At 40.8% G+C, this 24,700-nt stretch overlaps 1 protein-coding gene across 2 annotated transcripts in view; it reads right to left on the reverse strand.

Annotated features, from left to right (window-relative positions):
• MINDY3 (MINDY lysine 48 deubiquitinase 3) overlaps positions 1-24,700 on the reverse strand; it is a 59,081-nt gene that overhangs the window by 12,325 nt on the left and 22,056 nt on the right. For both annotated transcript variants that reach the window (XM_078859967.1, XM_078859962.1), the window contains one exon: positions 3,025-3,097. In XM_078859967.1, the coding sequence (XP_078716093.1) occupies positions 3,025-3,097 (73 nt within the window). The remainder of the gene's footprint in view (positions 1-3,024; positions 3,098-24,700) is intronic.

The following is a 24,700-nucleotide window of genomic DNA, read 5'->3' on the forward strand; positions in this document are numbered from 1 at the left end:
CAGGTCCATGACAAAAAGGCGATCTCTTCGCAATGAAAATCAAAGCACGCAGGGTCAGCTTACATTGCAGCAAATTGCTCTGACGGATACTGTTTAACTTGTGCTCAGGGGTAACGCAAATGCCACCTCTGATTGCACCTCCATGCTTCATATCCTTTGACATACTGACATCAGCTGATTGGCTCATCGCAAGTAGAAAGCCAGATGTTTTGGATTGCCCACAGTAAGACATCTAAATGCCATTTAGTGAGAAGAAAAAACAGGAATTACACTGGATTACATGAATTAAAAATGCTGTATGAAAAGCTTGAAACTGTATCACTATGATCTGTGTATTAGTGGGAATTATTTAATGAAAAAAAATCACAAGGCAATGAGAGAGAACATCGATATTCATTCATAAACTAGGTGAAAGGCAACTCAAGATCAACAACTGTTGTCGCAAGCGAAGCGTGAAAATATTATTTCAATGAAAAATGACAATTTGGTTGCAGAACTTTAAAACGTTTAATTTGGAAAGTGGCAGGGTTGAACAACCACCAAGCTCTACAGCTACGTTTTAAATCACTCTTATCTGGCATCTATTTGACTGTGACCAATCTTGACAGCATTTTTAGGGATGGCGCATGACAACGTCTCACTTGGGACTGTAGTCCGTTCATGTCAAAGGTTAAAGTTATACGACTAAAACATTTCATTTGAATATGTGTCACCCATGATCCCTACAGCCATGTTGGGGAACTGTGACATGATATTTAACTTTATACACCCACTGTCTTGCTGGGGAATTATTTTAAAATAATAGATGAATAGTAAAAGTGGATTCTACAAAGATGCATTTAAATAAGTTATTACTGGTAATAATTCAGTAAAATAGCAAAGAATTACCCATGACGATAACAAACCATTATATTGACATATATTCTTACTATATATCATGCACTGTACACCTTGGGATATTGTTTGAGGATGCATTGGAATCAAAATGCTGAAGCAGAGATAAGCAGAGTAGGTTTGAGCGCTTGTGGAAATCTGGGTTTGTTTTTATGTTGACTTAAAGCTTTCGTCACTGCATGAATTCATACTCTTTGGGTCTTTCGGTAAAGTCACGTAGATAGAAAAATAATATTTATTAGCTGGTAGAATAATATTTATTATAATATTTATAATTATAATAATACTAGCTGTACTACCCGGCTTCGCCCAGGACTTGGATCCACCACACCCTTTGTCTCCCCAGTGGCGATGTTCACACACCACAGTAGTTACTCGTTTTGAGGCTGAGTCGACCTAGGGGAGGCCCAGGACCGGTTGAAATAATCGTGACCGGTGGTGGCCGTGAGCTGGGATCGAACTCGGGTCGCCGGGTTCGTAGCGCAGCGCGCTAACCACTACACTACGCTTCCACATGCGCGGGTCACGTGACAGATTTGACGTCACAGCTCACTTGCCGTGCAAAAAATATATGCATTATTGAGCTCCCCCCCCCCCCCAAAAAGTGTATTTTCATAATTTCTGCATGGTTTACAGTCTGGAAAGTACCCACATGGCAAATTTCAAGTTTGTTGCATGTCGGGAAGTATGCTAAACATTTTGAACAGACATACATATTCACAACTTTGCCTTTTATATATATGGAGATTTATAATATATATTTATTATTTTTCTATCTACGTGAGTAATAAGTAAATATATTTTATCTATGTGACTTTACCGAAAGACCCAAAAAGTTTGTATATATATGTTAAATGAACATACAAGTACGCATTATTTATTTAATAATGGATAGGCACAATATTACGAGCAGCATTTAATAATGTGAGCAATTACAGTGGGTAGAGTATGAATAATAAAAATGCTAAAAATAAACACCATTACGAACAGTGAAAGTGTATATTTTGGCATCATGAGAGCTTTATAAGAACCAATTTTGTAAAATCTGAGGTGAACCTTTGTCATTCTTAAGCAATGAGTGTGGTTGTTTGTAGTCTACTGAACGCACGCCTGCTGCACAGCTCCATCTCAAACTTAATTTGGAGCTTTCGTGACTGCAGGAATTACTCTTTGGTTCTTTCGGTAAAGTCACGTATAAAGAGAAAATAACAAAGTATTTAATTTATTTAATTTATTATTTTCTCTTTATACGTGACTTTACCGAAAGAACCAAAGAATAGCTCCATCTCACTTTAATGCATGTTAGCCTATGGCCAGAGACTCACTTGTAACCACTGTTGAGAGGACCACACAGGTAGCTTTGTTGGCAATTAAGCGTGAAGTTACAGACTGCGCTCTACATACATACCACAGCAGTGTAAACTGCCCGACCAGCTGCACACAACGCCAATGCACTTAAAACATGAAACATGTCTGATCCCAATCGCAATGAACAGCAGCAGCACAACCTGTTAAACAGAGACCCTGGAGTTTTCTTGGAATGAGCATGTCTCATTATGGTTATCTGAAAATCTTTAGGCTCTGTGGTCTGCAACTTGCCTTACTTATCAGGAAAAGTTGGGCAATTACCATGCCAAAATCACCTCTCACACTACTTCAACCAGGCTTTCAGAACATATGATAAATATTAACTAATATTTGCCACTAGCAGGTGAAAGCCGATGCTTATTTGCTGCTGTCTGTGCTCCAACAAGTATTCTGCTTCTATGGGCCATCGTAAATAGACCACAATAGCTAAATAATTGCATTCTAAATGTTTTGTTTATAATTGATACACTGGTATGTACATGACAATATAGGCAAGAACCTCAAACCAATGTTAGCAAGTTAATGACCCACATACCCTACCATTTATACCTACAAGTCACTTATTGTGAGCTCTTTCATGCTTTTGGCTGATTTGTCCTTTGAAATAGGACCCAGGTCAAAGCCAGTAAACAGTCTTGGTGCCCAAAATGGCCAACGCGAACACTCAAGTGTCCCCCAAACTGGTTTAAAATAGAAAATATAACAGTTGGGCTGACACGCATGCACCCAGGGCTCGTCACAGTGGGAAGAAAGCTCACTCACCTTCCGGGTCAAAGCTCTTGAAGACCCTGCGCGCATGTTCAGTGGGCGACTCGGACGCGACCACGGACAATTCCTGTGAGAGCAAGCAGACGGCAGTGGTCAGCACATTCATACCACTGCCAAGCAAATAACCGGCATTGTGAAACTACTATATACAGCACCTCCTCTTCATTAACACATCCCCCCCCCGTTGAAAGAATGTACTCAGCGAGGAGTCAGGTTTGAGAGTGTGAAGGCACGTCATGTGTGGGTAGCTGCTATTGTAGGCAAGGTAAACGAAGACGGCTGGCCGAAGATAGAGGCCAGCCTGAAAAAAACACACATGCACGCAGACCGAGAAACATCTGATGCCGATTGCCATAATAAGCAGAGCACAATTGAAAATGTATGTATCTATTATCCACTTATATCACTATATTGATCGATGGAGCGTAGCAATACAATTGCAGTGGACATCTTCTCGGGCATGTCCACTATTTTGGCTGCCACTCCATCGTAAGTCCTCACCATTGACCATCATCCCTCCTCACGATTTGTCCTGCCCAAGCCCGCTTATTTTTTATTATAATTGTTTTTTTTTAACAGTCCATCACGCCCCTTATGCTAGCTTAAAAGAAAAAAAATATTACTGGAAAGAATCCGTCAACTTTTGGAAGGAAACATGTCTGTGCCATATGCTTGGTTCTTTCGGTAAAGTGACGTAGAAGGGAAATAATATTATTTATTATTATTACTTCCCTTCTACGTGACTTTACCGAAAGAACCAAGAATATGAATCCCTGCAGTCACGAAAGCTTTAAATCAAAATGTCTGTGCCACTTGTTGGTTGAAGGTAGTTTTTGCCAAGAACCAACAATGAAGTTCAACATACATAGGTTAAAACTTGAAATGGTGGCAGCTGCTGCAGACATTATATGAAAGTCAAGAAATTATATAACATACAGTTGTGGCAATGGCTGCATACAGGTCTACACAAGTGTTGGGATACTGATGTATTCCATTTGAGGCTCAATCTTGATCAAGTGTAGAATACAGTGTAGTAACACACCAGAGCCGACAGGCTACTGAACCCTTTTTTCAAAATTTATTCTGCATGGTATCCATGCCACACAACCACGTGCCCCTGACCCACGGGATGAGAACCTCTGCGTTAGGCTAGAAATTCAATCAAAACACCACTCCCGAAACCTGCCAGGTGGTGCGTAATGTCTGAACCCTTGACAACTCATCAACATGAGTCACCTTTCTGAAGCAGATGGCAGCCCCTCTGTTAAGACTACCATCAGTATTGACGTTGTGCTCTAGTAACATGCAAAGGCTAAGCATGACTCTCCTAGCATGCACCGTTTGCGTGTGAGTGGGCAGGCACTGCAAAGGGCATATTAATCTAGAAACAGGAGAGCGCCTGCACCTGCTCCAGACGTCACTTTTTGGCATCTGCTACCATCTGTGTGCCTGTGTAGGAGGCCCCTGCAGCAATGCAATGGCCCTTTAGGTCACACATTCTTAAGTGTCGGCGACGTAGGCTGCCGTGCAGGGATACACGCACAGATTTAACCGAACGGGATAACAACATTTGTCATAGCAGATTAATAGGTTGTCCATTCCTTATATGTTTGTTCAGTGAATAAATACACAAAGAAAGTCAGAGTACAGACTCATTTATAATTTCACAATGTTTTTATAAATCCCCGTTGAGAAATTAGGTGTAACAGTGGGATATCGCTGCTGCAAGAGTTAGGGGCCTTACCAAAATAATCATCTAAAGGTTTGTACAGTAACATGTTGGCTGGAAAAATAAAATAAGTTTAAAGAATTGCACAGAAGTATTCATGATATATTACTCAGTTGTCCTACGTTAATTCATTATGTTCAAAATGCACTTATAAAAGATAAATAATCCACTGACATGTAATCCACTTTGATAAAAATAAAATCAATAAGAAAAATACATGCTAAGGGATTGGCCAGGCATTATATTACAGGACTTTTCTGACAGTTGAGACTAAAAACAGCTTTCCTGAATAAAATAAAATTATTCATATTTTTAAAAAACTATTTGTTTACTTATAGCCATTAATTCAACAGATAAGTACACACTGATATGTTTAGAGTAAAATAAATAAATCCTAACATTTTCTGTATTCTTCATGTGTCCCATTAAATGCTTTTATGGGAATACATCTATATATAAATCTACTTTTTAGTGGAACAAAGTCCAATTTTATTTGAAAACAAATGCCAAGATGGTTCAAAGGCTAGGTTATTTGTAAAGAAATGGTAACTCAATACAAATTGGTAGCCAGGAAAAATCAATGATTAAGGTCTCCTCCCATCATTATCAGATTATTATAATTTCTGAACAAGGAAGCAAAGGTAGTTGGCGTCCCGTTTTTAAAGGTGCGGTCTTTGCAATACATCATTGTTCTTAAGGTGAAAAATGCTTGTTTATTATTGTTCCTGCTATACAGTGATACCTCGGTTCACAAACTTAATTCGTGAACTGACTCTGGTCGCGAACCGAATTGGTCGTGAACCGAGGCACATTTTCCCATAGGGTTCAATGCAAATCCGGTTAATCCGTTCTGACCTTTTTTTTTGGTTTTTGAAGCACAAAAATATGAAACAAATTACAATACACATTAGTACTGTACAGTATAGTAATGTATAAAAAGAGAACACTAACCTTGCTTGAGATGACTTCAGTAAGCACTCAAACGGGTGAACTGTACATTACAGTAAGTACAGTATTGTACAGTACAGTAGTACAGTACAGTACTGTATGTGCTAAAAAGCACACCAAAAAGCAAAAAGTCACTGAAAGTGTCTTCACAGTACTTCTTTCTGTGTCTCTTCTTCTCTCCACGATCTTCCTACAGGAAGTCACGACCATGTGACAGCCTGGAAATAGCATTAAAATGGCCGCGGCTCCTGTTCGTGAACCGAAGCGGAGTTCATGAACCGGAGCATATTTTTATGAACTTTTCTGTTCGTGAACCGAGTTGTTCGTGAACAGAAGCGTTCGTGAACCGAGGTATCACTGTAGATGGTGACTGGAAGTGATGCATTTACTTAACGGCTCCTAAAATATGGATGAGTTTACATTGAATTCTTCAGCAAGAAAATGTTTTCATGCCTTCAAGACTTCACTTAAAGTCTAAATTTATAAAGACAAACCTTCACATGGCTTAGTTACATACTTGTGCTATTTCGATAGTAATGTTAACTTCTCTGTGTCTTTTCAACATCATTTAACAGACATACATCAATTACCATAACCAGTGCCAGTGAATTGGGTATAGACCTTAGAGGGGCAAGAAATCAGAAAAATAGTGGTGGCCTGAAAAAGTCATTCTGGAAGCTAGCACATGATTAGACATGGCAAGAATGCTACAACACTAAGAGACACAGTGCCCCCCCAGAAGTCGAAAACCCCAGAACCCTGTTCACAGCTTCAAGTGCTAATTCAAGAATGCGCAACAACTCCAGGCCTGTGTGTGCAACAATGATGTGTTGTTTTCATGAACTCTCTGCACAAAGGCCGAGTGTTGTACACAAAAAGACAGTGCAAGGGACGGGGACGGATAGAAGCAAAGTCTGCGCACAACACACGTGACCCAAGTCTGAAACAAAAAGCAGGAGTCATTTAATTAGCCGAATGTGTCTCTTGAGCGTGACAAGGCTCTGAAACGCACATTTGTCCTGGGGTGTGGGTGCCTGACCCGTCCAGCTGGGGGTCTAGGGAATGGGATTTATCAGTGAGATAGTAATGGTGGGGTAGCCTTAGGAGGGACAGTCCCGTATGAGTGGGTGCGAGACCTCAGTCAGCCCTGCAGCAAAGCGAGAGACTGAAATGCACAAGCCTTTGTTCCCACACACGGCAGGGGCTGTCTAGCCGCGCTGTCAGGTTTTGGTTGGGATCGTTGGAGGGGGGGAAAGATTGGGCCGCCCTCTTGGTATGACCTCATTACTTCTGGCTTACTGCATAAATACACACCAGAGGAGGGGAAACGTATACCATTATATTGGCCATAATTTCATTTGCCCTTTGACAAAAAGGGGGCAAAAATAATACTGAGCATACTTTTTGGACACCTTTCCAGCATCAATGAAGATAATACATGCATATGGACCTGAAATGGAGGAAATAAGGGCTTTATTTTAAGCTGCTATCAGTACGAATTTAACCTTATTTTCTCAAATATGGTTGTTATATAAAATGGTTTTAAAAAAACAAGCGTGATTCTCATGTTAAGATGCATGATTTTTGTGGCATGTTGACAGATTAAGAGGGCTAATCTCCATAAGGTCACAGATGACCCAGTATTTTTTTCTTAGAATTTACCGACAAGTGGCAACAAAGTAAGGCAAGCCATAAAACGTACGAGTTGCTAATACAGTAAAACCTTGGATTGCGAGCATAATTCGTTCCGGAAACGTGTTTGTAATCCAAAGCACTCGTATATCAAAGCACTCGTATATCAGTTGTGATCACGTAACGCTCGGCAGACAAAGCGTATACGTACTACTCGTATTGCAAGACCTCGCTCGTTTATCAAATTAATATTTATTTACAATTTTTGCTCGTCTTGCAAAACACTCGCAGACCAAGTTACTTGCAATCCAAGGTTTTACTGTACTGGTTAGGGGCATGTTAGGACACCTGTTTGCAACAATACAAAAGCTCCTTGGTTCTTTCGGTAACGTCACGTGACTTTACCGAAAGAACAAAAGGGTAATTCCTGCAGTCACGAAAGCTTCAAATCAAACACAAAAGCTACTGTTTGTTTTAATTAAGCAATAAAGCTAACAAGCCAACATTTTCACGAATAACTCTAAATAATCAGGCAGAGAACAGAAGTAACACAGTAAACACACTTATATCATACATATGTCCCTCCAAATACAAACAAGTATTTTTTTACACAACCCATTAGCCTCACAGCCTTCGGGGAGTGCATAATTTCAGCAGCATTAATTCAATGCGAGCAAATTCTGGAACGTTTTGACCAAGTGGCTCACCATTGTTATCCACAACAACACTCATGGTTATTTTAATTCTCACAATATCCACTGGTGGTGCAATGTACGACGTTGACATCATAGGCACATTTCTTTTAAATCGGAGTCAGCTATGAAACAAATAGTCTGCCTCTCACAATGCCATTCCGCTATTATTGTGCTGCTCTTTAAAGCACACTTGACAGTTTCTGGATTAGAATACATCTTTAAAAGTAATAACTAGCAGTAACTTGCAAAGAAAATCAAAGATTAACTTACAGTTACATGCTAATTTCTCACTTTAACATCATGCTAATCTCTCACATTATCATAGCTACTTCCGTGCCCAGTTACATGCTAATTTCTCACTTTAACATCATGCTAATCTGACATTAACATAACCACTTCCGTACCCAGTTACATGCTAATTTCTCACATTTCACATCACTAGACCCAGCCACTCCTTTATAACCCTTGGGCTACACCCATTTCAAACCTTTAAAACAGTCTGCATCAGCAGCAGGCCATGCTTTCCCACCTGATGATGGACGCTTGTGTTGAGCCCAAAACGTCGTGATTTATTTTTATTTTTATATCTACGTGACTTTACCGAAAGAACCAAAGAGTATGGATTCCTGCAGTCACGAAAGCTTCAAATCAAGATTACACATTTAGATAAACTACTGCAAAAATCAAGCATCATAAACAATTACATGTGATTTAGCAAGAACCAGTTGATATGCAAGTCATTGATTCCAGTGGTAGTAAAGTGTCATATGACATGGTTCTGGATTTCTAAAAACAAAACTGGAGGTGAGCTATAGTTGAATGGAATTCTATTGGTACTTGTATATAAATGTGTAAGCACTGCCTTATAAGGACAAACTTAAACATAAATGGCAAAACAAAAATGACAATGTGCCATAAAACTGAGTCCCATATGTGCAGAACACATCCACTCACCCGCCACCACAGGAAGGGCAAAACCTACTACCGTGTGATGAAAATGCTTAACCTTGTGGTCTTTATGGGTCCTGAATGTTTGGCTTCGCTTTATTAAGACAGCACTGTCACTGAACCATGAAATTGAACCCAAAAGAGAAGAAGGGTTGTTTTGTAATCTCTTAACTGTAGAAACGAAAGACATTTTTTTCTCATTTGATACGTACAAAAATAATTTAACAACTGACTGTCATTGATTGAACCAAGTGATGGCCCACTGGCATTTCATAAACCAGCAAAGCTAAGTGTGGATATTTAATAGTAATATTTACAATGAGTGAACAGAATATGTAATGATGACATCTGGGAAACATGTTATAACACTGGCACAGTATACTAACAGAATCATTAACATTAAATTAACAATAACGCTAAAACAGAGCTGGGGAAAAATTAGTGCTCAACGTATACACATAGGCACATGAGCTGAAATGTCAAACAGTTAGTAAGTGGTGTCACCATATGGATATTTAAAAAATATGCAATTATTTTCTGTATTAAAAAGTTGAAATGGCAAGTGGATACAGATGGAAATATGATTTATGATGCGTTACTCTTCTCGTACAAATAACAAAGGCAACTTATACTGTAAACAATACATGTTGAATTATTTGACACGGTGAGGTACAGCGCTAAATTAAGGCGACTCTTCACTAAGCTCTAGTCACCGTTAGAAATGAGATTGATAAAAAAAAACTGGTGAATAAGTGTTAATCAATTAAATGCTGCAGAAACAATTGGCAGGGGAGCAAGCAGTGGCTACACCGGGAGAGGCATCGGCAACAAACAGCAACTTCCGCTCAGTAATGAGCAGCGGGGAAGCAGGGCTCCGTAAACGCTTCCTTTGGTCGGAGATGCCTTGGCCAGCGCGTGCCGCCACCCCATTAACAGTGCTGGTCACATGGACCTAGAGAGCTGCATGGAATGACCTCTCGGCGACACCCACACTTGTGCCCTACACGTCCACAGGGCCTTCTTTGAATAGAAGAAAGCGCTAGTCGGGAACTAAGAGTCTTGGACTAGCACTCAATGCTGGGTGGAAAAATGTCATTGCCTTCCGGCATGATGCGATTAGTCAACAGACAGCTTGTTGCCTCTAACCCGACAGTGCAAACATTGTGGGGATTTGTGGATGATAAGAGTGTTATACAATTATTTAAATGCAAGAAAAGCCACAGTACCAATAGAAATGTTCACTTGCCAATCAAATTGTCCTCCTCAATGAAGCCAGCTTTTCTATAGTGTCCACGTTGTTGTCTAAATGGAGATGTTTTACTTACTTACGTTGGTGGATCAGAGATCATGACTTGTGCATGAAACATGAAACACATTACATCGACAATTGCTATACTACCTGCATGATTGTGTGAGTGTTATTTATATATATATATGCATGGGTTTTCCTCGGTACACATGGAAACTTAATACTTAAACAAAAAGGACCAAACATCTCAAACAGGACCTTTCTTAACACATAGGTTATCACAGCCAATATCATGATTTATAACACTTTTTGGTTGAGGCCACGTAGTGACCTGACCAAATCTGTGCCATTAGGAACCCTTCACCACCCAACACAGCTGAACAAATTCATCGTCACGTATACAAGTATTTAAGGCACCAATTATATGTTTCAGCTCAATGTTCGGTTGAACAATCCTCACAACCAAATGTAGCAATCAGATACGATGCTTTATTTAAAATGCATCAAACAGTATCAGGACAAGATCCAGAATGTCAGTCCATGAAGTCAAGGGACCATTCTGATAAAAAAAAAGTATTGCTTTCCTTGGTAAAGAAACTACTATTAATTATATTTTTTTCGAAACACAATGCACAACTGCTGTTTTATCCTTGATACAATGTAAAGTTTCAACATTGTTTAAGGTTTTTAACACATGAATGGGAACTGAGCCATGGCACATAAATAAATCGGAACCCCTGACTAAAGAAAATGTAAAAATAAAATAACTGTTCCCACAGGCCCTGAGCCAGAATTTTACGGCATATTTGTCTTATACAGTGCACACACAATGCATCTCAATCACCCCTTAATGATAACTAAAATTGTGATAACATTTGCAAGACAAACATCGATATTGAAATGGTCATTCAACTACCAAAAATTGACCCTTACATCACATGAGAGGAATTACATTCTTGAGTCTCAATGAATAAGCAGGCCCTGTGCAAAAAAGTGGTACAACCAACGCCATTCATGCACTCTCAGCCCCAGGAATCTGATAACCCAGGAGGTCAGTGCCTTGGATTCTTTCAGACGGACACAGGCTACACACAAAACAGTTAATCGTGTCAGCCTCCATGGGAAGACGTATGATCAGCAAATGGCTACAATGAATGTGATGGATCACAGACGTGTGGTGCACACAACGATTGGCACACTTGGGCAAACTGCACGATATAAATGGTAGTAGCAATGCTGGCCAAAGCGGAAGACAAGCCCAAGAGAATTAGTCACTTATTTATAAGAAATGATATGTTGGTTGTGGTTTTGGCATCTGTGTCTAGACAGAGACATTCTGTCGCAGATCCTCCTGCAACGGAAGCTAAAGAGATAGATATAGAACATGTTCGTCATAAGCATTAGCCTGAGATCCTTCAATGACCTATCTTATATGGACATAGCTCTCTTCCAAGCATAAGCCACACCTAGTCCAATATTTTCTTTATTCAAACAAATCCTACGAGAGTATACCTCCAGAACGCCCATTGGTGGAGTTATTTTCTTTTTGACTCAAATGCCTTATTTTAAAACAAGGCATAACAAATGTTCATCACACAAACGGGTGGCACAGAGGATGATGCAGCCAATGGCTATGTTTGTATTGCCTACAATCTACCAGAGGCAGTGCTGAACTATATTGGTTGTGCACTTCTCCTAGGCTATGGAGATGAAACGTTGTTTTTACCTATCTATACAATGAATCCTGATAGTGGACCCGTACTGTAATGTTTTCTTTATAAAACCCACAAGAACAAATATGATATTCAAATGCATTAAACAAGAAAATGTATTTACTTTGGGTGGCTATCTGTAATTCAGACACCTGTGCGACGTTTCGATGACCAATGGAAATCAGGGTCTTGCTGGTCTAAGCATGGTTCACTTGCATTTTAGGAATGGGAGCAGGGATAATAAGCCACGAGTGTGTACTTGGTCTCTCTCCATGCCCCTTCACATCCATACCCTCTGCAACGGAGGGTTGAGGGTCAAGAATTGGTCTGAATAAAGTATCTTAAAAGGTTAAACTCAGGTTTTGCTCAAGTTACTTCGACAAATCTATCTCGTCTTGTAATATTTTTTTACAGAGACGACACAAACGACGTGTTCCACATCTACATTAATTCTCTGATGTTACACCTGGTTCTATGCTCAGCCCAGGTAATAGTGTGTGATTCACATATAAAAGCTCCTAGGCTTAAAGGAAGCTTCATGAGCCAATTTTATGTCAGGTCAGCCTGGTAAGGTGGCTGCGATAGGAATATGGCCTAAGCTTGTGAGCCCAGTTCACGAATTGACCAATGACGCTTCTGAATAGTTTTGGAAACACATGTTAGATATCAGTGGTGCCCATCCAGTGCTCTTAATGCATATAAACCCTTCAACCACCTCTGTTATTCAGTACTTCTAAAAGATGAGTCGGGTGATGTCAGCCTCTTAGAAAAAACAACACAGTGGAAGCAGCAATTCTGCAGCAGGGTGCTCTCTGGGTTGTAAAGTGAGGTAGTACTGGTCACAAATATGCATCTGCATATGCAGCGGCTTTTGGCTAGCCATCGAACAAAGACGGTCACTGCATCGCACGCTTCCAGATGCACTTCTCCGACCATCTGGAACACTCTTCCTTCAGTTATTAGGAAACCACTGGCGCTACGCACTTTTAAATCTTTCTTGAAAACTAATTTCTTTAGAACTGCTTTTTGTGTTTAGGTTGTTGTCCTTCCCCTGCATCTCTGATAACAGCGATTGGCTATATACGGTGTGAAAGAGGTTCAACACACATACATACATACTGTACATGCAAAGCAATTTGTCATTGCGATCAAAACAAAAACTACTTACCAAGTAGGCTTATTATGAACTAGCTTTACTACCTGGCTTCGCCCGGGACTTGGATTCACCACGCCCGGCCACCTTTGTCCCCTCCAGTGGCGATGTTCACACACCACACCAGTTACTCGTTTGAAGCTGAGTCAACCTAGGGAAGGCCCAGGACCGGTTCAAATAATCGTCACCGGTGGTGGCCGTGAGCGGGAACCGAACTTGGGTCGCCGGGTTCGTAGCGCAGCGCGCTAACCACTACACTACTGCTCCCCCCACATACACGCGCGTCCATAGGTACACATACACGCGCTTGCTGCAGACACACACAACTTTGAGGGTGCGTACGGCAGTCAAAAACTGAAATAATAAAGCAATGCTGCACGAAGAACGCCTTAGACCTGCAACACATTTGTATTTGACTTTACCCGCGATCAGCAGGCACACTCAATGCATTATTGCGCCCCCCCCCCCCAAAAAAGTATATTTTTATAATTTTTGCATGGTGTACAGTCTGGTAAGTACCCACATGGCAAATTTCAAGTTTGTTGCATGTCGGGAAGTACGCTAAACATTTTGAACAGACACGCATTCACAAATTTCCCTTTTTTTTTAGAAAACAGAGGCCCTTTTAACGCAAATATGCAAAAAAGTGCCTTGTAAAGAAAACAAATTGAAAATAATTCTGCTCTGGAAATACAGCAACTATTTCTGAATTTAATTTAAAGGGTCCATACCTACAGACTCTGGGAGCAGTTGAACGTTGTAACGCATTCCAAGCCAAATATATACAACCCAATGCTGTCAATGTCATCAAAAACAGAAGGCAAGCCGGTGGCTGGGGCAGCAGTCAACTTGTTTTCATCAGAGCAACTGGCTCCTCTGTCTCCTCCCACATCTGCACACTGCGAGCTTAATAGCAGTCCAAGCGTATTGCCACAATTCACCACCAGGGCAGGGCAGGCACTTAATCTGAATCCCTCACATTGAATACAACATAGATTGAGTGGAAGGCTGGAAGGTGGAAATAATAAATGCATTTGCATACATGACACAGAAATGCAATGGTAAGTGATTCAAAAATAGACACTAAGCAGTAGATTAGTTATACCACTGACTCAACCCAAATTGTAGATGATGTTTCAGTGCCATTATACACAATGCATACACTGGGGGCCTAACACATCTTTGTAAGTGCACATAAGCATGTTTGCTAATTCTGTATCATTTAAATTCAACTACTTTAAATTGTGGTCTGGAATAAAACATATAAACGTTTAAACGTGCTATCTGTTGCCTAAGTATGTTTAAAAATGCAGAGGTAAATACTAGACGGTCAGAAATAATCATTCTTAATTAGATTCAGCAGCAAACATTGTATTAGTGTTACAATTATTAAAATAATATCCTAAATCACATTATAAGTTACTTTATAATACCATATTACATTCATTGATATCACAAAAAACCATGAAGATGACAGAATGTTGAATTCATGAAAAAGCAGATTTCTAGCAAGAAGATACCTTGTAACTCATATAAACAATGCACTGCTGAAATTGTGGGGTATTTTTTTCCCTACATCTCCAGCGCATAGCAAAAAAACTAGAGAGTAATTCTACTGAGAGGCTTCTGATGGCCAAGGTCAGAGCAGAACACTTTACGAGCATCCAGCTGCCAGGTGGTGCTCTGTGCAAGTCACAAGAGAATTATTCAAACGTGTGTCCAGCCAGCATTTATTATTTAACCCATCAGCCAGCATTTATCATTTAACCCATCAGCCAGCAGTTATTATTTAACCCATCAGCCAGCATTTATGATTTAACCCATCATCCAGCAGTTATGATTTAACCCATCAGCCAGCATTTATGATTTAACCCATCAGCCAGCATTTATGATTTAACCCATCAGCCAGCAGTTATGATTTAACCCATCAGCCAGCATTTATGATTTAACCCATCATCCAGCAGTTATGATTTAACCCATCAGCCAGCATTTATGATTTAACCCATCAGCCAGCATTTATGATTTAACCCATCAGCCAGCAGTTATGATTTAACCCATCAGCCAGCAGTTATGATTTAACCCATCAGCCAGCCGTTATGATTTAACCCATCAGCCAGCAGTTATGATTTAACCCATCAGCCAGCAGTTATGATTTAACCCATCAGCCAGCAGTTATGATTTAACCCATCAGCCAGCATTTATCATTTAACCCATCAGCCAGCAGTTATCATTTAACTCATCAGCCAGCAGATATGATTTAATCTATCAGTCAGCATTTGTTATTTAACCCATCATCCAGCAGTTATGATTTAACCCATCAGCCAGCAGTTATTATTAATAACCCATGCACGGACTACACTGTGCTCTATTGATGCAAAACAAAAGCAGAACTCACACTTAGACAACTAATGGAAAGTCTGTTTATATTTGCAACAACCAGAATTATACTACTCAATCTGGCGTCTAAAATAACTGCACAAGTCCAGTGAAATAATGCATGCTTTTGCAAAGGTGACTTTGGTGCTGTTATTTTAATCCAATTAAGTTGCAAGTGGAGTATGAGCTATGACACTGGAACACACTGGTATGCGTATGAGTAGGTTTGAGATGCAATTAATTTATTAAATAGGTGACAGCTGGTGATTATCCAATTGTGGATATCAAACGATCACTTTCTTAGGTCACTGGCTCGGCAGTGAGCTCTGTGATGAGGTAGCATAGCCTCTTACATACTTTGTGCTTGATGGTGTGCATGGCCTACAATGTTCAACAGCAAAGGGACATATAAACTGTGCTAAAAAAAATAAACGCTAACCGTATGGCCGAGTTCCACAGCTGCATCTGCCCACATTTAAAATTGTCTGCTACAGCTACAGTAGCTTTGGTTTACAACTCAATCTATTCACAACAGACCCAGTACCTATCCACACGGCTAACGTGCCATTCCATTCTGGCAATAAATTCGACAGTGCCATGCCACATTTGAAAAAAAAGTGGACAATCCAAACACTCGGGGAACATAAAACAATTAAAAGGAATCCCTGGAGCACAGAGTGGGGTTGTGTGGGAGCATCAGAGAAATGACTCTGGCTGTGTTTGGATCAGTCACGCTACATTAGTATCCCTCTGAAGGGGGGGGGTGGGGTGCTGGGTGCACATTTAAGGGGTCACCCAGACGAGCAGTCCAACTGGGCTGGGCAGGAACAAAGCACCGACAGCTGTGCATACAGTCAAACCGCACACGCTCGTGTGTGCACCTTTTAGCATTTGGGTGCAGCCATACAATGACGGCCATGAAACACACACAGCCATATACACTGCATAAGAACACATATCATGCAATGCTATTGTACTCGACAAGTCCACAAACACATGGTATATAGTGGAAATTCATTTCTGGAAATACATTTTTAAAAAGAAATGCCTAAGAAGAGCAAGAAATTGGTCTCCAAAATAACACAGGTTACCCTCACCCGCACAAATGAATCGTGGCAGTTTTAACATCAGAGCACACGGCATACTTTTTAATTACTCGGAAAACTCTAGAAGGAAGCGTGGCAGGAATGAGACGTTTACTACTTGCAAAGCAACTCAGTGGCAAGCGCACCGACTGCTTGGCAATGCAACCACTACGCTTGGCTGTGACGGCAAATATGTACCAACAGCGGCCACACACGCAGACACACGCACGTAAAGTGAACACAGGGAATGTGCTGGTGCTGCCAAGCTACTGCGGAACACCGACACCTTTGAAAATGCAGCAGGCAGTGTGTCCCTTAAAATCTCTCACCATCACTTGTGTTCCTGAGCCCTGGATATTTTACAGAGGCAATTATGAAGGTAATTTGTTGAACGTGCCCAATTGTGCTTTGCTCGTGCATGTTTTATTGATGTACATACTATTCAAGATGCAGTAACCGTGATGAAGTATGACCTATGGTCAAACAAAAACGGTGGGCCACTATATCAGATGCTATTGCACTTCTTAAGGTTCAATTATTGTGAGGTTCAAAATCAACGACAAAATGTCAGTAACAATATTCGTGGATATGTTTTAAATTCAACAATGGAAAACAGAAAATGTTGTAATTAAAAAGTCTTCACTGTTTGAAGCAGTAAAATAAGTGGGTCAAAGCAAATTTGGGAAGCATTTTAAGCATTCAACAAGTAGTAATTTTGGCTGTGAATTATTCAATGACAAAATTAACCATAAAACCTATACTGTACTCCCCACGTGTAAGTTTAAGATTGTAAATGTGTTTAAATGATCACAGGCCCATCCATGGTGGCTGTTAGCAGGAAATATTTTTTCAAGGCAACCGATTGGGGCAGACAAATCAGATTCAGGAAACTGGCCTGCAGGTGTCTGGAGACTTTCTGGCTGGATGCCAAGATCAACCAATATTTAATGTCCAAAACGAACAAAAAAACTACCTGCTCATGAATCAGATATGTATATTTTCCTCTCTGAACCAAGGTGTGGGAGTGCCTCACGTGACTGGATTAGCATTTAACATGTAGGCTTTCGCAAACAATATTATTTATAACAAAGGTTTTTTTGGGTTAAATTGCGTAAATATAAATGTGTCGTTAACCCACCACCACCCAACACGGCTAATTAGTAAGCATTGTTAGGGAAACAAAACGTGCCAATTAGTTATTACTACTTCAGCCCAACGGTGTGTTTACGTGACAAACCTTACAAATAGGCTGTGTCGGGTGGTGGTGAGTTAACAACACATTTGTATTTATGCGATCTACCCCAAAAAAAACTTTCTGAATGAACATTTTTGTTTCAAATGTAAGATAAATTATAAAAATATATATATTGAAGTTCAAGGAGTCAGCAACAGACACTAAAGGTCATCAAAGAGTTTTGACCAACGGTAAAGTTGAACGTTGGATTAATCACAATCATTCATCTTGTGTCTGGATGTCAGATCAATTTCCTCCAAAAGGCATCACATGGCCTTTCAGATGAAAGGTCATATTTGTCACTTAAAAAGTAGGTCTCCAAATGCAATGGCAATGAATTTAATCTTCTCAGGTCTGCCCACACATGGTCAAAATCTAAAATGAGCTGTCGTGTTTTTTTTCAGGGCAAACATAATGTTCCACACGAAGACAGAAAGAGGAATCAACGGCTAACACCTTGCATTCAAAAAACACTTTACGTGCACTGTAGACTTTTATTATTACAACCATTTCTAAGGTTCAAGCTTTTAAACTAATTGTAAACAAAAATGCATTAATAGGAGAGACACAATGCCATTACTTGCCAGGGTATGAGATAGCATATATAACAGGAACTACACTGAATGTATAAAGATCTCAGTGGGAAGTGGCTGTATAAACCATCTTTGTGTCCTGACCTGACCTGTGAGGAGGGACTCCTGAAATAATGGGAGCACAAGCTATTAAGCATTTTCCACAGGGGCAACAATATCCTCTAATAAGCCAGCGATTATGATCGGCAAACATTATTTTGAAGTAAATGCTACGAGCACGTAACTTATCTTGGTGTTTCTGCATTTATATAAATGGTCCACAGCACATAAAGGGACACTTTTATTTGGTTTACAGCCCTTGTTCAATCCACCGCTGCATTAATGGCTCCCCGTGTCGTTTTTTTTTACCATACTTCAAGTTGGCTTGTTGTGCAGATAACGTGAAGTGCTGAGAAATGGTTCAGACATTAGTTGCCACTGATGTGAGATCTGGCAGGGAATCAAACCGAGGTTGGCAGGTTCATAGCACAGTGCACGAGGCACTGCCCTGTCGCTCCATCAAATTAAGTAACATGCATATATTTTGTATTTGCTTGTAACCACCTTTATAAATATGATGGCTGGATAGTCATAAATAGGAATGGTTTGATTGTTGTAGCTGTCCAATAATTTATGTGGTAAGGCATTGTGTAATCTATCTGTAAAATACACAAACAAGTCCATAGGAAATATTTACAAGAGTAGGCCACTGTATCCTAATGTTACAGCCCAAACTGCAATTTATAACTTCATTGTAACTAACCTGAATACTATCGTAACTAAACTTGCAAAGTTACCTGGATCCATTTTCAAGAGACAATGAATCTCAATGAGCTCTCACCTGTTAAAATAGAGGAAACTGCATTGAAATACATATACTCTTGGTAAAATATTTCATGTTTTTGCCGTTGTGTAAAATTACTTTCCCACTATGTTTGGATGACTTTTACAGTATGTTTGGCTATTGATATAGGCCGCCAATAATTTGCGCACCTTTGCTTTGGGCAGGTGAATACCAGCCACATGTGGTAAACCCTGAGAGTACAGCATGCAGGCCAAGCCATCTATTTCATCTATTGGCATTCATATGGAGCTGCATGTGCACAGCATGGTACCAGCTTCATTCCCACAGGCTTTTTATTTAATGTCTTGTTTTGAATGGGGAGGGGAGAGCAGATTTACAACATTTTTGCGATAAGGAACAATAATAGTTGGGAATTTACCATGTAAAAATATGACTATGCACACAACCAAAACAAATCCTTAAACCCTTTATAGAATGTTGGGGCAAGTGCTGATAGTGAGTAACTATTAAGGCTGATACATATGAAGTGGTGTTATTTCACGCGGACAACTTCTTCCCGTACACTCTGCTAGCTTCTCCACTGCTAGCCTATTACTATACGCTCTGCTAGATTCCCTACTGCTAGCCGTTTCACTCACACTTGGGATTCCGTTAGCCTCTCTACTGCTAGCCTTCGCACACTCACACTTTGGATTCTGCTAGCCTCTCCACTGCTAGCCTGTCTACCCTCACTCATCCATCCTCGCCCTTGCCTCCAGCGGGGGATCAGCCAACACCGTTGGAGAGGAGGAGGGGTGAGGAAAGCAGGGTCCCACTTCTCTTGAATTCTCTCTTCTCTTCACCCCCCCCCCCCCGTCTCACACGTTCCTCTTTTATCCTCCTCCTCATTAAGTGCCCTCAGGTGGCCCTCGTTAAGGCAGCGTCGTCCCGACGCCTCGCGCGCATGCCCTCCCCCTTATTGCCTCTGAATTGGTCGCCTTTCTTCGATTGCTCTCTCTCTGCACCTGTTTGCCCTGACGAGACTTCATTGGCAGCCGCTCACATATGCGTGGACACTGTTTGCGAAACCCCGCGCGCGTTTCTTCACTACACATACAACGGGGTTATGAGGCCTACACCATGTCCACTCACTTTTGCCTCACGAGTGCTAAGAGCTAACACAGTGCCAGGTACTTGTTTGAAGCAGAGTCAATTGAAGGCTCAAGCCAGGTTCAGATTTAAATTGTCACTGGTATTAGGCATCGCCAGAGATTGAACTTGGGCAACTGAGATGGAAATGAATTGTATAAAGCACTACAAAGACAAAGATCCCCCGTATAGCCTTAACAGACTGTAGGGGCAAGTGCTGTTAGCGAGCACCTATGAAGGCCGGAACGGTACACGAGGGGGTGGGTGGCCAGCACCACCCCCGACCGCCTTTGTCTCCCCAGTGGCGATGTTTACACACCGCACCAGGTACTCATTTCAGGCTGAGTCGGCCTAGGGGAGGCCCAAGACCGGTTCAGATAATCGTCACTGGCGTTGGCCGTGAGCGGGAATCGAACCCGGGTCGCCAGGTTCATAGCGCAGCGCACTAACCGCTACACTACCGCTCCCCACTACACCATATAATACACATACATGTGTCAGTATATACATGCAAAAAAAAATATTAAGTATGCGAAAGTCGTAATAACATCATGCAAAGAGTCAATTGTTATCCAGAAATTATAACGATAGTTTGGTATTAATTGGAATTATAAATGTTGAACAATAAAATTATCCGTGGCTAAATTACAGATACATGTTATACAATATATACTTCTTTAATGAAGACCAGAACGACAAGAACAATATTCTCAAATGCATTCACATGCACTACCATCTTCAGCCATCTCAGCTGTGTTTGTTTGATTCAAAATTTTGCTTGTTAATAGATTAAATCGTTTAATTTACACACAACTCAAACATTTCCTTTAAAACCTTTAAAACTTAACAGAAATGTTTCCCATGTGTTTCTTTTTCAGGCTAAAAACTATTTTTTACCGTGATTTACAAACATGTATTTTGTGATGTTCACCCATTAAATCACAACTGTGCTGTTCGACCCCTATAAAGGCAGAGAAAACTGTGAAAATGTTGGATGCTCTCTAAACTAAAGCAAAACACTTTAGATTGTGTGATGACTTGGAGTAAGAGTTTAGGTGTTTAACTTATACCCTGCAAAAATATTCTTATTTACACAGTACACTAAGCAAGCAGCACACTTCTGCCCGTATGTTCAGTCTCATGGCAAAATGCATGCATTTAAATTTTGTCATTCTGCAGAGATAAAAAAAAAGCCTTTTAGTATTACCCGATTTGGACATTGACAATATTTTGTGACCACTGGCATCATTAAAATGGCTAAAATCGGCAAAACTAAAAGTGTGATTAATTTGCCAAATGCACAGATCTTGCATGCTCCTACATACCAGCATAGTTAGAATATAAATGTGCCAAGGTTATAGTTCACACGTATATTTTCTCACAAGGAATGTACGGCCCATTGCCAAAATTTGTCCACATGTGCAGGCGTTTGTGAAATAAATACTGTTTGTGAGGACATATTTAGGTAAGTATGGCGCATAATGTGGTGACTGGATCAGCACAACATGCGACCACGTTTTTTGCCAAGATTGATAACATTTAACACAGTTAAACAGGCGCTATATTTATGCTCAGCTAATCAAGGCCAGACAAGAGGCTTCATGAACACCTGGTGTATGGGTGGGTAACACACATTGATCGCTGGGAATAGGGGGCAAATCACAACCACCACTTCACCACTAGCCATACAAAGACAAAGATCCCCCATGTAGCCTTAACAGACTGAAGGCCAGCACGGCACACGAGTGGGTAGAAGGGGCGAGCACCACGCCCGACCATCGTTGTCTCCCTAGTGGGAATATTTACTCACTTCGCCAGGTACTCATTTGAGGCTAATTCGATCTAGGGGAAGCCCAGGACCGGTTCAGATGAACGCAGGAATCTAACTCAGGATACTAGGTTCATAGCGCAGCGCGCTAACCACTACTCCGCTGCTCCCCACTTGTCATGCACAAAAACAAAGGCATAGCTCCCCCGCATAATCTTAACAGACTGTAGGAGCAAGTGCTATTAGCGAGCACCTATGAAGGCCAGCACGGCACACAAGGGGGTGGGTGGCCAGCACCACACCCGGCTGCCTTTCTATCCCGAGTGGCAATGTTTTACACATCGCACCAGGTACTCATTTGAGGCTGTCGACCAAGGGGAGGCCCAGCACCGGTTCAGGTAATCATCACTGGTGTTGGCCGTGAGCGGAAATCGAACTCGGGTCGCCGGGTTCGTAGCGCAGCACGCTAACCGTTACACTACTGCTCACCATTCGTCATACACACACAGGCAACACTAAGCACGAACAAGCAGAAACCTACATGCTAACAACAGTGCAAGCGTATAGACACAAACACGTGTTGCGTGCACACGCAGATGGGTCACACGCCAGGCCTGCCCCACCCAGGGACCCGTCTGCTCACAAAGGAAGCCCGCAATTCCGTGCAGTCCACACAAGCCTTCACAGCAGCGCCGCTCTAAGGGCTCGGCAGTGCAGGAACATGTGTGCAGGTACTGCCCGACAGTGGAGTCCTGTGTACGGGGTGGTGCATTTCAACACCGAATTACTGCCAAATGCACACGACTGGATATTTCCGTCGAGATTTTTTTCGTCTCCAAAAGAGAAATGAATAGTGCTATATTTTTTTCCCTTTCATAAGTTGCATGTGCATTCCCCCCCCCCCCATGAGATGCAACCTGTATGTTGTTTTTTGTGTGAAATGAATGTTGTATTCCACTTGGCTGGATTGGTTGTAAAATGGGCTGTGTGGACTCTTTGATTTTCTTTATATTAAAATGAATCAACCAACGGTTTAGAATTTCTGAAAATGTATTAAATTATTAGAAAACTTTAACCTTTTAAGCACATGAATTCAGCCAAATCAATATTATTTGGAACATTTACAGCACATTCCAAAACGTTTGTATACACACTATTATGAAAATGAATAACAAGAGAATACAAAACAATTAACGCAAAATTAATCAACTATTTTTTCAAGTCAGAGTGTATTTTAGAACAATATAATACCCTGTTTATGAACATTTGTATTCCATTAGTCCTACTTTTATATTTTGTCAATGAACAAATCAGTCAATGTACCACACTAAACCATGATCTCATCAGGATTCGGTATGGACAGTGTTTTGATGGGTAACCATCATGTTGCATAATAGGTGTTATAGGCTTCAGGATTATCATGTGGGCCGCAGAGGGAAGAGAAGCAGATCCATTGTGGTGCTGTGCTTCCATGCTTCCGCCACGATACCCGATTCACTAACCCACACTGGCCAGTGTGATGGTGAATCAATAACCATGACCTCCAGTGTGGGGTGGTGTTCTCATTCAGCAGTGGATTTAAAGGGCTGTACATGTATGTACCTATAATAGAGTTCTTTTGGGGTTAGATCACGTAAATATATAAATGTGTCGTTAAAACCTGCCACCACCAGACACAGCCAACTAGTAAAGGTTGTCACGAAAACAGAACATGCCAATTCGTCACTAGTACAGCACACCGTTGTGTACATGCCAATTCGTCACTAGTACTAGTGAATGAATAGTACTGGTGACGAATTGCCATGTTCTGTTTACGTGACAACCCTGACTAGTTGGCCGTGTCGGGTGGTGGCGGGTTTTAACGACACATTTATATATTTACGTGATCTAACCCAAAAACCTCTATTATGGATGATATTGGTCGCAAAAGCCTACGTGTTAAATTGTATGTACCTACTTTATATAGACAATTGACTTTTCTCATCAAAAAGAGCATGATTATTAGAAAATAATGTTTGTCATGTTCATCACTATCATCACCATCAAAATTATCAATATCCCATTTATAATTTAAAATGTTTTACGTGCTAGTTGCAGTGACGTGACTTCTGGTCTTAACATGATTATGTACTGCAACTTGTAAATAGTTGTTATCAAAACCAAAGTTGGAAAGTAACTCCTTTCTTAGTAATGAATTCTAAAGTGTAATAAATAGACCACTGTGATGAAGGAGTTGCTCACAATGACTTTTTTTCTTTTTGCTAAGAGTACAACCCCTCTAATGTTCAAACCCTCCCTCGCCTCCGAAGCAAGAGCACAGAGCTCAGAGTCTGCAGCATCATGTCACTAAACCTCATGGAACACAAAGATGCAAGAGATTGCATTTGCAACAGGAAGTGCACATCCTTTATGCAAAGTGATAGTATTTCAACATAACGTGTTGGAACTTGCATCCATATTGATAGTATTTAACCGACAGTAGAGCATAATTGAAAAACAGCTTCTATGTAAGCAAACAATGTTTTTTTGCAGTATTACGCAGCCTGGAATCTGCTTTCTGAGGATACTTATCTTTTTGTATTCCTCCATTTTAACGCTGATTTTTCCTGGTGATTGGCTGGTCGTGGTATCAAGAT

Source organism: Lampetra fluviatilis, chromosome 1 (assembly GCF_964198595.1).
Source record: "Lampetra fluviatilis chromosome 1, kcLamFluv1.1, whole genome shotgun sequence".
NCBI classification, from domain to species: Eukaryota; Metazoa; Chordata; class Hyperoartia; order Petromyzontiformes; family Petromyzontidae; genus Lampetra; species Lampetra fluviatilis.